At 40.6% G+C, this 12076-nt stretch overlaps 1 protein-coding gene across 1 annotated transcript in view; it reads right to left on the reverse strand.

The window, feature by feature from the left end:
* KALRN (kalirin RhoGEF kinase) overlaps positions 1 to 12076 on the reverse strand; it is a 524417-nt gene that overhangs the window by 151638 nt on the left and 360703 nt on the right. The window contains exons 19-26 of the mRNA XM_075152844.1: positions 11680 to 11794; positions 8922 to 9037; positions 8236 to 8358; positions 5530 to 5712; positions 4319 to 4437; positions 3011 to 3077; positions 1974 to 2083; positions 77 to 146 (exon numbers count right to left, since the gene is read on the reverse strand). Coding sequence (XP_075008945.1) covers positions 77 to 146; positions 1974 to 2083; positions 3011 to 3077; positions 4319 to 4437; positions 5530 to 5712; positions 8236 to 8358; positions 8922 to 9037; positions 11680 to 11794 — 903 coding nt within the window. The remainder of the gene's footprint in view (positions 1 to 76; positions 147 to 1973; positions 2084 to 3010; positions 3078 to 4318; positions 4438 to 5529; positions 5713 to 8235; positions 8359 to 8921; positions 9038 to 11679; positions 11795 to 12076) is intronic.

The raw sequence follows: 12076 nt of genomic DNA on the forward strand, positions 1-12076 counted from the left end.
ACAAATTCCCAGCTTGTTTCTGTCTGTGCTGGAGGAATTAACTTGAATAAATAATGAGAAGCAGCAGCCTCATTACCCAGGTGACGAAGCAGTGGCCCACATCCTCAGGCAGTTGTTCGTATTTCTCTAGTTCTTTCAGAAAAATGCTGAAAAAAGAAGACACCGATGTAATTAGTTACAGTCAAATACCCAGGAGAAGCAGAATGACCAATGAGTTAATCAGTGCTAATGATCAATACTTGTACCTTGGTTACGAGGCTAATCAAGTGTCCTGCCAGTGGAAAAAATGTGTCCTTGCCAAGGTATGCTTTGGTTTTTGAGCACAGTCATGCCTGACTCAACTAGAAAGGAAAAGGTAGCAATCCCTAGTAGGGGGTCAGTGTATTCAGGACTGCGAAATGATAGTCAAGAACCAGATCATGAATCTTCAAAAAGATCTTGTGCAGTGGTTCAGAGGAAGAGCAAAAAGAGAAGCCCAAAGCTGCCAGCTTTCCATCCCCAAACTCAGCACGCTGGGCAAAGGATAATAATTTAAACAAGCTTGATACTTCATAGGTAAGTAGTAAACTCCGCAACTAAAGATTTTGTAATCAACTCTCTCCCAACACCTTGTACGATGAGCGACATCTCTGTTTGCACATAGAGCCCTGTACAATGCCTGGGTGGAAAGAGGAATGTGAAACAGAAGTTGCAGAAGGAGAAGCAACTGAATGTGCTGTTTCCCCAGCCCTGAATCAGGCTGGGGGATGCCTTAACATCACCAGCCAAGGGAGAAAATTGTGGAGGACTCTGGTGGATGCAAGGGGGGGGCAATTTATTTTAGCATTGCTAGAAGTTTTAGTGGGAAAAGGATTATGTAGAAGCAGCAGGCTGGAGGAGGATAGGTCAGAGAAAGGACAAATGACAGCAGCAGGGAGCTGAGGGGCATGACTGAGGGTTGAAGGGGTACTAGCTGGGAGCAATGGAAAGTCAAAAAGGAGAGTAATCAGTTGGCATCTGTCAGGGTCACTAAAAAGAAGATATAGCACTACAAAGAGAGGGGAAGTGGGAAGGCAATTGGGTGATCCTAGCATAGTTTTAAATGGGAGAAGAATACTTATCTGTATGACGGGGTGATTCTTTTAGGATGGAAGTCAATTCATCTATTACTTAAAGTCCTTTTTAATGTAATACATAGTTTGAATCTACTATCCTGATATGCTTTGAAGCTGCTTGCACAAAAGCATGCATATGGCAGCCTCTGCTGAACCATATTTATGTGTATGAGATGAACATATTTATGTGTATGCGATGGCGCATTTATCTGGCTGAAGCACTGAAAGTCTCCCAGAACTTCAACAGGGAAGGGTTTTCTGATATGTTTTTCAAACTGCTTTGGTTTTGGTGTGTAACTTGAAGACAGACTTTGAAATTCAGACTGAACTTGTGGGATTCAGCACCCCTAAATGTTAAGTTTATAACTGCTATTGCATTCACATTATAGCAGGGAAACAATGCCCTCTAAGCTGATCTGATACACAGTCTTATCTTGATAAAAGGGAGTACTGTTAGTTACAGATTAAATACAGAGAGTCTCCAAGAAGTGGCAGGAAAGCTATTTATTAACCCAACTCATGTCAACCATTCCTTTTTTTCCTCTCATTTTCCAAGAGATCATACTTTTGACAGGCAAGCTTCCAGACTAGGTCTAGTGCTGCGAGATGGAAAGCATGTATAGAACTACAAAGCATTGGTATAATATGACTTTAATATTGTTAATGAGGTGAAATTTAAACTAAGATGCAATTCATATTTGTAAAAGAAACAAAACAAGAAATCAAACATTATTTTGCAAATCTGGATCAATTACTTTATGCTCCTGTCTGTATTGCGCTGTAGGTGTTCACTGCAGACACCACACAGATTTACAGGTATACATATGCCTTTGGTTTCTTTAGTCAACAAACATTAACAGGACTGTTAAGAAAACTTACTTGTTATGAAAGTCATATATCTCCTGAATATTGCCAAAGATGATGTGTTCTTTATTAAGGATTCCAGCAGGTATTTCTTCCACTCCACTTGTCATTTCCCAAAGGTAGGTCTGGAAGACACCAGCAGATCTTAGCTTTGTGAATAAATGCAGTAAAAAAGAATAGATCTCCCTGTTTCACTGCCAAAGGCGCAGGCTGACAAGGGAACTATGTACTTCGAGATTAAACAAACAAGCTAAGAAAAAAAAAATGTTCCAGTGTCACAGAAAGCTCTCCAGAGAAATTCAAAGTGCTGACACTCAGAAGCTGTCTGAGGAAAAAGCAGAAACATGCCAACAACACCTGTCTTTGCTGTCCAACTGACAGTGTCCAAAAACTGCAGGCAGAAACAGTTGAAAGAAAAGCTGGATTTGCCACTTCAGTAGCATTAGATACATAAAAATCTCTTCCAAACTACAGGAATGAGAAAGCTGACAGATTTCACTGAAATACACTCCGCTTTTTGCCCTGAATATCACAGTCCCCTTCAGGAACACCCTGCTGTAGAGCTAGGCAAAGTATTTGACAGTGCAAATCCAGCTCTTTCCCTAGCATGAGATGACCCAAAGGAATAGATTTGAATTCTTAAGAAAATGCTCCATGATTCAAAAAAGACTAGAAACCACCAAATTTTAGGTCAATGTGCAAATACGTTGCTCTTTACTAAGTCCCAGGACATTGCTCTCACTCTGCAGGGGTCAGCGCAGCTTTGTCAATCAAGGCACACTCAGGTGTCCCTGGAGGCGCAGACATTTACAGCCATGCGTGGGGAGCACAGGGCACACAGGACACGGTTCTGCCAGTGGGAGACGAGCTCCCTCTGCTGCCCACCCAGCTCCCACCACCAGCAGGACATAACTCCGTGGCTAGCCACCGACGCTGGTACCCTGACACAGGCTCTTGTCAAGGTCAGCCTTTGCAGTACAGCGAACATCACCACCACAAAGGATACCGTGTCCTTCCTGAAAATACTGGAGACTTCCCGGGCCATAACTTACCTCTAAACATTCATGTAAGTCCCTGACATAAGCCTTTTCCGTCTGAAGCAGCTCAGCCATAATGAATCTGAAAAAAAGAATTTCAGGTATTTTGGACATTATAGGCATTTGTACAATGAAGAGAAAACAAAACATCCTTCTGTTGTCTTCATGGATCAGTGTACTTCCACTCTAAACCTTCAGCTGCCTCATTTTGCACCTTTCAGCTCCAGGAATGAAATACCACTACATACTCTAGTCCCTTGTAGGGTTATTTTCTAAATATCTTTTCTGCATAAAATTCTGTGAAGTTGTATTTCTGCTACCCTGAGGTGTGATTTACTATCTACCTGCCCATCCTTAACAGTCAACTGATTCTCAGAATTTTTTTTTCCCCAGGAGTAAGGACTTGAGATTTACCAACAACACTTGCATCTTCGCTAATAGTCAACAGTAAGTAACCCTGAAACTTGACCTTCAGTGGCAATACAGATGGATTTGGGAGACAACACTACTTCAACAGCTTGATATCCGACTGGAGAAAATCCAGACTGCTGGAAGCCCGCAACCACATCTGTAGTGCCTGAGGCTGGGCATCTCAAAGTTGAAATGCCCAATGTTTTGAAAATGTGCCACATGCAGACCAAGTGTAACCACTGTTCCCTAAAGTAAGAAACCACTGTTCCTTATCAAGGTTATGCACTGTAGTGACAATTTCAGAGGGCTGAGAAGGATCATACATACAAATGCTTTCCAGAATATTCTCACACAAAAATTAAGACAAAATACTGTGAAATTAGACTGTTTCTAGATTTAAGTGCAACAAGCACTCTCCAAATATTTCCTCTAGTATGAAATATTTCCAGTTCTCTCAGTTCTACACCCACTGAAATTTGAACCTAAACTTCAAGTGAACTCTTGTGTCACTGAAACACAGTTAACTCCTCTGGATGTCGTTGGAGTTTAGAGGATACCTAGACATATGAAGATGCTTTTCATTTTTTCTGTTCATTTTACTTTTCATATACAGACAGAAAGAAATCATGACAATGAGTATCTCCATGACGTTGGGGTCTAATTGAAGTGCTTGACTCACTCCTTTCCCTTTCCAAAAGTAACTTCTGATTAAAACCAAAAGAAATTCAACCTGTATGTTCTGAAATTCTCTAGCCTACAAGTCACAACTTCTGCCCTGCACCTGTAGACTTATCTCAATAGCTCCACAGCTGCAAGGAATTATGGGACTGTCAGTCAGTTCTGGCATGCAAATATCATAGAATCACTCTTAGATAATGTGTCATGGCAGACTGTGAGCATTTGGGGACATACTCTTTCTTTCTGGCCGACTTTCTTTTTTCTTCATTGACTTCATGATTTGCATCTCGCAGCTTTACCTCCCGGTCTGAAAGACTTGCTGGAATAATATCTAGTTCTAGGTCCTTGTTATCCTAGAAAAAATGACAGTACAGATTTTAAATTCATTGTGACCCTACTGTTGTGCAAAATGCAGCATGTTCATGAGATGAAATGGATAAGAATGGACAAAAGTAAGATAAAGATACCAGTGTCAGAAAGAAGGAAATTCAAAGAGATTTGGAAGAACTACAAAGAGAAGGCAGAAGGTGAGAAAGCGAGAGAGAAATCTTTAAAAAATGCCAACGATGAGATTTATTATAGTCTTCACTGTTACTCCTATCCAGAAATAGGTATTGACAACAAACGTCTAAATTTTACCTTGCTCCTTTGCATCTAAATTAATTGCCTAGTATGGGACTTCATAAGTAGTCTGATAAAGTAGGGCACTATGCAGAGACAATCCCAACTTCCAATGGCCTTCTGCCATGGAAATACCTCTCCAGACTGTGGTTAGTAACTTTGTGTAAACCAGAGACCCTCAAGGAACAGTACATTTAAGATATCTTAAGGGTGTAAGTGAGGGAATTTATTCCTCTTTCTTTGATACTTAATTTCGAAGGATGGTTGACTGAAATGTTTTTAAAGTGTTTCTGCTTCTGGCACTCCCCCTTAATACTGTGGCCAGGGAATAGCAGGAGGTTCTAATTTTTGTTTCTCTTGTGTTGCTCTATTTCACCTAAAACTGCTCAGAGATGAAGTTGGGGATCAATTTTTTGGTTAGTTAAAGGATGAGAGAATGGAAACTTACAGTCAAAGCCTGAATTTGATTCAAAATAATGGTGTGGGAGCAGGATTTATGGCTCATGCTAAAATTAACACAGACTTTTATTCAAATAATGTGTTTCCCCCTCCTCCCCAGTAGCTGGTCTCCTGGAGAATGGTGCAAATATTTGTTTAGATAGTCTTTCTGTTCTTCATCTGTCTCCTTCTCATATCACTGATCTGCCACAAAAAAAACTTTTTCTCTTCAGAAACAGTTCTGAGCCTGGCTAGGTAGGTTGGCTAGGTTTTAAGTGTTTCTAATGGCCACACGATAACCTGCAGCATTCATACTACAGCCTTCACCTCCCTCTGTGACTTTCAGCTTTGGTGTAAAACTCCAGCAGGACATGGACTTACAGTACCTCTGTATTGATTCCAAGGGCTTTTTCCAGGGAGTAGCGGTATTTCCCCATCCTGAGAGAGAAGTCACGGTAGCGTTTGTCAACGGTGGTGACCCACTTCCTAATTTCAGTGGCGTGCATATGTCCTTTTTCTACAAAGCTGTCAGCCAGCTGGATGAGGAGCTTCACTTTCTCCTTTGTTTGCTGCCCAAAATATGGTTATGTTGCATTATTATTATTTCCTTTGCTTTTAATTCACACAGCAGTCAGAAGCAGCTCACAATTTTTTATACATCATTAAAGAGTGCCTGTACTTCATCTTATACAGAATCAGATGCTTTAAACTGTGCCCAGTAAAACATGAAAGGAATGACATTTTTATAAGGACACTTATGAAACTGCAGGAGATAGAAAAGTCAAGTTTTTGAAACCACACACACACAAACACATAAGGAAAACATGATGGAAGTTAGACATGCCTCCTTCCCATAACCAAAAACTTATATTTTGTGAGCCTTGGAGTAGAAGACAGGGTTTAAAAATCACACCTCATAAAATACACCAAGTTACTCTGAATCTATATCTAGTTGGTTCTGCAAACCTGTGTAGGCAGGTCATTAATACACCACATATCAGTCCAGGAAGTGAGTTTGAGTCACTACTACTCTGTTTCAAAAACAAACAGAATTTAAATCCAAATTCCTGGTCTACTATAAAATCTCCTGTCAGTATTTTAGTTCCAGTTAGAGCATTACAAACTAAAAGATGCCTGAACTCCAAAACATACACTGAGACCCCAAATCTTCCAGAGGTCTTTTCTACTACACTTGGGCTCTGACTGCCCCTTAGTCACTATGGTTTTCCATATTGAGGAACTTTGTGCAGATCTGGCACAAAAGAGCTAGTTATAAATATTAGCTTAGATTCCAAATCTGTCCTAGGAACTGAAGGAGCCTGGACCGTATGTTTGAGCCAACTCAAGTACAAAATGCTTATAAAAACTGAGAATCAACTGTACAGACAGCACTCCAGCTGTAACGCACATGTTAATCCTCAAAAGCAAAAGGAGAATCAGTGGTATACCCAGAGGTACTGGCAAGCTGCTTTTCAGAGATGGGGAGAACTTTCCACTCTTCCTGAAGCTAGACATGCTATCAGGTACTTGACATTATCAGCAATCTGGCCACAAATGGACAAATGCATCTAGCATCTGCTAGAAAACATCTAGCAGATTTCAAACACAAAACTAAATTCAAGAAATTTCACCAGCGAAATAAATTAGCAGCTGAATCAGAGGTCATCTTAACAAATGAAGTAGGTACTTCAGCAAGGCTAGGTATGGAGAAGTAAAAATCTGACTTCGTGTTGTATTTAAAGGGTGTTTCATTCCCAAAAGCTACTGATGTTTTTGCTTTCCGAACAATTGGTTTGGCCAGAAAGTTATTGGGATCAGGAAGGCTTTCAGTCTGGGAGTGACATGCATTTACCAGATTGCACGTGGCAGTGAAAATATTCTAGGTCAGCAGTTGGAAAGTGATTTACTAGAGCCCTAGGGAGCAAGACTAGATGCGTCAGTGTAAGGAACAGCCAGTAACGGTCAATAAGGAACAAGGTATAAAACTCAATCCTAGGCTAAGTCAAGAGTAGAAATAGTTTGGAAACTTCAGGATGAAACAGGATTATTCTGATCAAAATTAAATTATTAACTGGAACATGATTTCAGGCGGACTGATTATGGGTGGTTAGAGGCCAGGAGTACTGTTAAAGGAATGTTGTACAGGTCCTGTCTGATTAAATTAACTTCCATCCACTGCTAGTTATCTCCTATTTTCACAAACTTGCAAGCTAAGGAAAAAGGAAGGGGACAAGAACACCACAAAGCCTGTGAATCAAACCCATGCAAGTATGGATAGCCTAATGAGGAATTTAAGGATTACAGAAGATCAATTTCAGGACACAGTGAAATGATGCTACATAATACCAAAGCCATTGCTGCAGTCCAACTTTGCAATTTAGATCCTTATCAGTGACTGTTAATACCCCTGTGGATTCACTGTCTGTGAATTATCTACGGTTTGAATTAATTTGTCTGAAGCAGATCCAATCACCGTTCTTCTGTAAACCCCACCAGATTTCTCAGAATTGCTCCATATAAATTAATAGATTCTTGGTAATGCAGCTTCGTATTAAAAAATGTTCACCCCGCAGTTTACAAACCCATTTATTTAAAGTATTTTGTTGGGATCAGCAGATTATTTCTGATGAGATAAATGATCATCTGTGATCAACCCAGCTGGAATTAATGAAACCAGTTGTGGTTGTAATGACAGAAGAAAGAGACAGGGAATCGAAGATGACCTTGGATATGTTCAGATCAATTAGTTACTCTATACCATTCTTGTATGATTGTTTGAGGATGGAATTAGGGTATGTCTCATTAGGTTGCTGTGAACTCTGTATGCAAATGGACTTTCTCTTCTTTCTGATCAGAATAAAAATGCTCCATAACCAGTACAGACCAAGGGGGAGAAAACCTCGGTTTTGTGCCTACGTCTTGCTAAAAATGAAAGATCACAGTTCTCAAAAGGCATTTATCTTCTGGGCTAGGAATGTCAGGAGGAAAATACAAAATCAAGGGCATATTATTACAGAGATTTAAGGCATTGAAACAGGATCATAAACATAGACTAAGGCAGATGCCATAATTAGATTAAAGTCACTGTTTACCTTGGCAGGTACTCTGAATTCCCCATATTCCTTCAGGAGTTCCTGAGTTTCTTCTGCTGATTCCCCTGTGGAGTTGTGAGTAGAGAGGTAATATTCGCCTGTTTCTTGGATCCAGTCTAAGGCCTGTGAATGTCAAAAACAACCAAAGGAAAAACAAAACAAACAGTCTTTGTATTTCAAGAACTAATACTCTGACAAAAAAATCTGCCAAATAAAGGATATAAAATCCATTGGGACTTAATACTGTGTATACTAAAACACTTTCTAGGAACACATAAAAAGAATACAGTAATCAAAACGGGTGGGAGAGGATACAAAAAGGTGCTGTATGTTTCCTAGGAGAAAAAGGAATGTAGGGAATTCTACCTATATACAGATAAATCTGCACACAGGGAAAGCAGATTCTCATTCAGTAATAGCTCAATAAAACAAGTTTGATTTTATATTTGTTTTCAGACAAATGAACAATCCAGAAACTAATCTGACCTGGCAAAAAATACTGAGTTTTGTCATTAGGTTTTGGAATTTTCTTAAATTGTTTTAGAAATCTACATTTGCCATTTTTCAAACGTTACAGTTTTTATATACAACTTGAGATTGCAACAGGAACCCCACACAGGGGCATTACATGGATACAAGAAATATCTACACACTGCCAGGACAGAAAGACAAAGTGGGGTTTTTACCTGCTTGGCACTGCGCTCAAAGACAACATATTGTTGGCACTGATCTAATCTCCGCTTCTTCAGGGTCCAGAAGTGAAGGACCCGGTTCTCCCTCTGCAGCAGCTCACTCAGAATGGCTGTAGGGCAAAGGAAAACGTCTGCATGATTAGTGATTCTGTGAGTGCATACAGAAATAAGCCATAAAAAGCTGAATTTACTCACTCTGCCTGGACCGCACTCCCAAGAGCAGAGCCCCTGAGATTGTACTTCTTAAAAACAAGCATTGATTCAAGGGGGCTGCTTTAAAAACCAACCAACCAACAAAATAACCAAAAAAAAAGTGCAGTTGCGGGGTTATCTGGTAAAGGAGAAGATGCTAGAACAGCGCTTGGGATTTACCCCAGTACATACACTGGGGTACACGATTTCTAGTCCTTTCGTTCTCTTCTGTTGCTTATTTCAGGAGTCTAGTACTGGTTGACATAGGAGAAGTTGCCCTTTTACTGCCTCGTCTGTTGCTCTGCTCACAGGCTACCCAGCACCTGGCACCAAAGCCTACTGTCCCATGCAGAGCTCTGATCACGACTGAATTTAATTGGGACCTGAGCCCCCAGTTTGACATACTTGGTAAGGTTTCTTATACACCTGTGCTGCCTGGCAACTGTCTGTGTGCTGCTCCCTGTGCAGTTACTGCTGAGCTACGATTTTGGGTTGAGGCCTGGTATTGGTCCTCTAAACCGTTCTCTGTGTGACAGGGATGTGACAGACACCCAGACTCAGGAAGAGACTGGCAGGCGACCTGCTACTCCTTGGCTTCTAGGACATACGTGTTCTCCTTCAAAACCCGAGTGCTCAGCCAGACTGTATTAACTTGATAAAAGGGTGTGATTTAACTCTTTGAAAAGTACCATGGGTTTAAATGAAAAGATTACACACAGAGAGACTGCAAGAGATTTACACTATATAACTGACATAAACCTTAGTTAAACCTGAGCTCTAAACTGAGCTAAGTCATGTGTAGCTGGCAGCAGCGTGGCTCATCCCAGCCGTGTCTGGGTGCGGAGCCCAGGTAAGGTAAGGTAAGGCACGGCAGCCCTCCTGCCCTTATCCTCAGAGCGCAGCATCCACTAGAGGGGGCTCCGGCACACGCAGCCGGGCGGCAGCCGCGCTCTCTTATCTTAAAACATTGAGTCTGGCTTCTCAACCACTTACAGTCACTTACGATGATTTACCGCACCTGTTAATAACCTCTCTCACCCTAAACCCTTTCTGAATGTACTGATATTCATTGCTTATGTATCAACACTGGTGGCAGCAAACAGATTTGGATGTATCCCTCCCTATTTACAAGTGTGACACTGGTTATGGTCAAAAAATTTGTAATACTTAAGTTAATTGCAAAACCTAACCCAGTCCCTGCTGAGGGAACTTTGTCTGAACGACAAAATGAACTCGAAGCTTGTCATGGGTGCTCTAGATCAGGTCTCTGCATAAACAGTTTATGCCAAATAAAACTAATTTTGTTCTGTATTAATGTCTTTGCTTTGGAAGCACAGTAAGTATCCTACTAAATGGTGCTTTTATTCTGAACTTCAAAGATTTTCTGTGGATAGACTCACCAAGCACAAGAATTACACATTTGGCTTAGAAAAAGACTAATATACAAGCTGATTTTTATGTAAGTGAGTAATTTCAAACAAGCTCAGTGAGGAACACTCACAAGCTTATATCAGGTGCATATTTAAGGGCTTGCTGAGTCAGGATTTAATTAATTTTCCCATGATTTTCAACTGTAGGGAACAAAAGTCCACAACAACAACAAACATTTGACACAGTAGCAGGGGAAACTTGAATGTTAACATTCATGTTAACATTGAAGAACTGGTATTGAAAGAAAGGAAGGAAAATAATCTCTTCAGTAGGACCATTTTCATCTTCCGTGTCTAACCAGAGTTCCCATCCCTCTCACATATATAATGACTGCACTGCTTTTAACCTGTATCTTTCTGCAGCTTGTAAGAAAGCCAATAATAATAACAAAAAATGGTTTATTTCTGCAGAATCACTTTGCTCATTCTTATCAGTACCTTGCAGCATTGCTAGGCACAGATTAACAACTGTTTAATTAAACAGAGGAGTGGAAACATTTAAAACATCTCAGATGTATCATCTGATTGTAAACAGTGCTCTTTTGACCAAAAGAAATTAACTATAGGCAGATACTGTTGCTGGTGATTGACTGATGTGGTAGGACATCAAACAGGATTCCAGGGATGAAAAAATAGCAGATCCATCCTAGGGACAAACAAGTTTGGGGTTAATTTTTTTCCAGTGCTCAGCAGCAACAGGATGCATCTACACCTTGTATTTGATATGGGCTTATTTGTTTATGCATTTTTAGATATTAAGGCAAAATAGTGTCTGAGTATCTCAGCTGACAACCTACATGATGGGGGATGGCACAGTGTCACTCCCATGGACTCTCCTGACAAGAGAAGCCAGAGAGAGTCCATGTTTCAAACCTCTCTCCTTTTTTCCCTCACCACCACTTGCAACAGCAGAGTTCTGTATAAGAACTCATGCCTAGCAGAGGAGGGATCACTTTCTGAGAAGCCTCACTACCGTGGCTAAAGGTGTCAGGCATATGTACCGTGTTAGTGACAGGAGATGGCAAAACATAAGGTGCCCTCTCAGCATGTTCATAAAATTTAGGACAACCACACAGTAGAGGGGGAAGCAAACAAAACCTTCAGCGCCTTCATTGCACCAGTGCACCAACCTTTCACTTGCTGCTCGGGCCCCCTTGTATGGCTTGCTACTCCAGGCATGCTGACATTGTTGCGGTGGATGTACTTGAGGAATACCTCAGCATTCCTTCGTGCCAGCGTACAGGCCTAAGAAAAAAAGCCCCCACCAAAAAGAATTAGTAAAGATGAGCAAAGAAAGCAAAGGGGACCCAAGGAAGTTCTCTGCTTATTTTGCAAGGAGAAGTTCTCTTTCATACGGGAACATGAGAGCTTCAGCTAAGGGTCAATAAACTCAGCTAATAAACTAACAGCCTCATAAATGTATTAAAACATGAGTCATTTTGAATATAGTGGCTGATTTTATATATTAAGGTAAATTAATGACAATAATAGAACAACTGGTTGTAAAGAGATAGTACATCACACATT

The sequence above is a fragment of the Calonectris borealis genome, chromosome 6 (genome assembly GCF_964195595.1).
Source record: "Calonectris borealis chromosome 6, bCalBor7.hap1.2, whole genome shotgun sequence".
NCBI classification, from domain to species: Eukaryota; Metazoa; Chordata; class Aves; order Procellariiformes; family Procellariidae; genus Calonectris; species Calonectris borealis.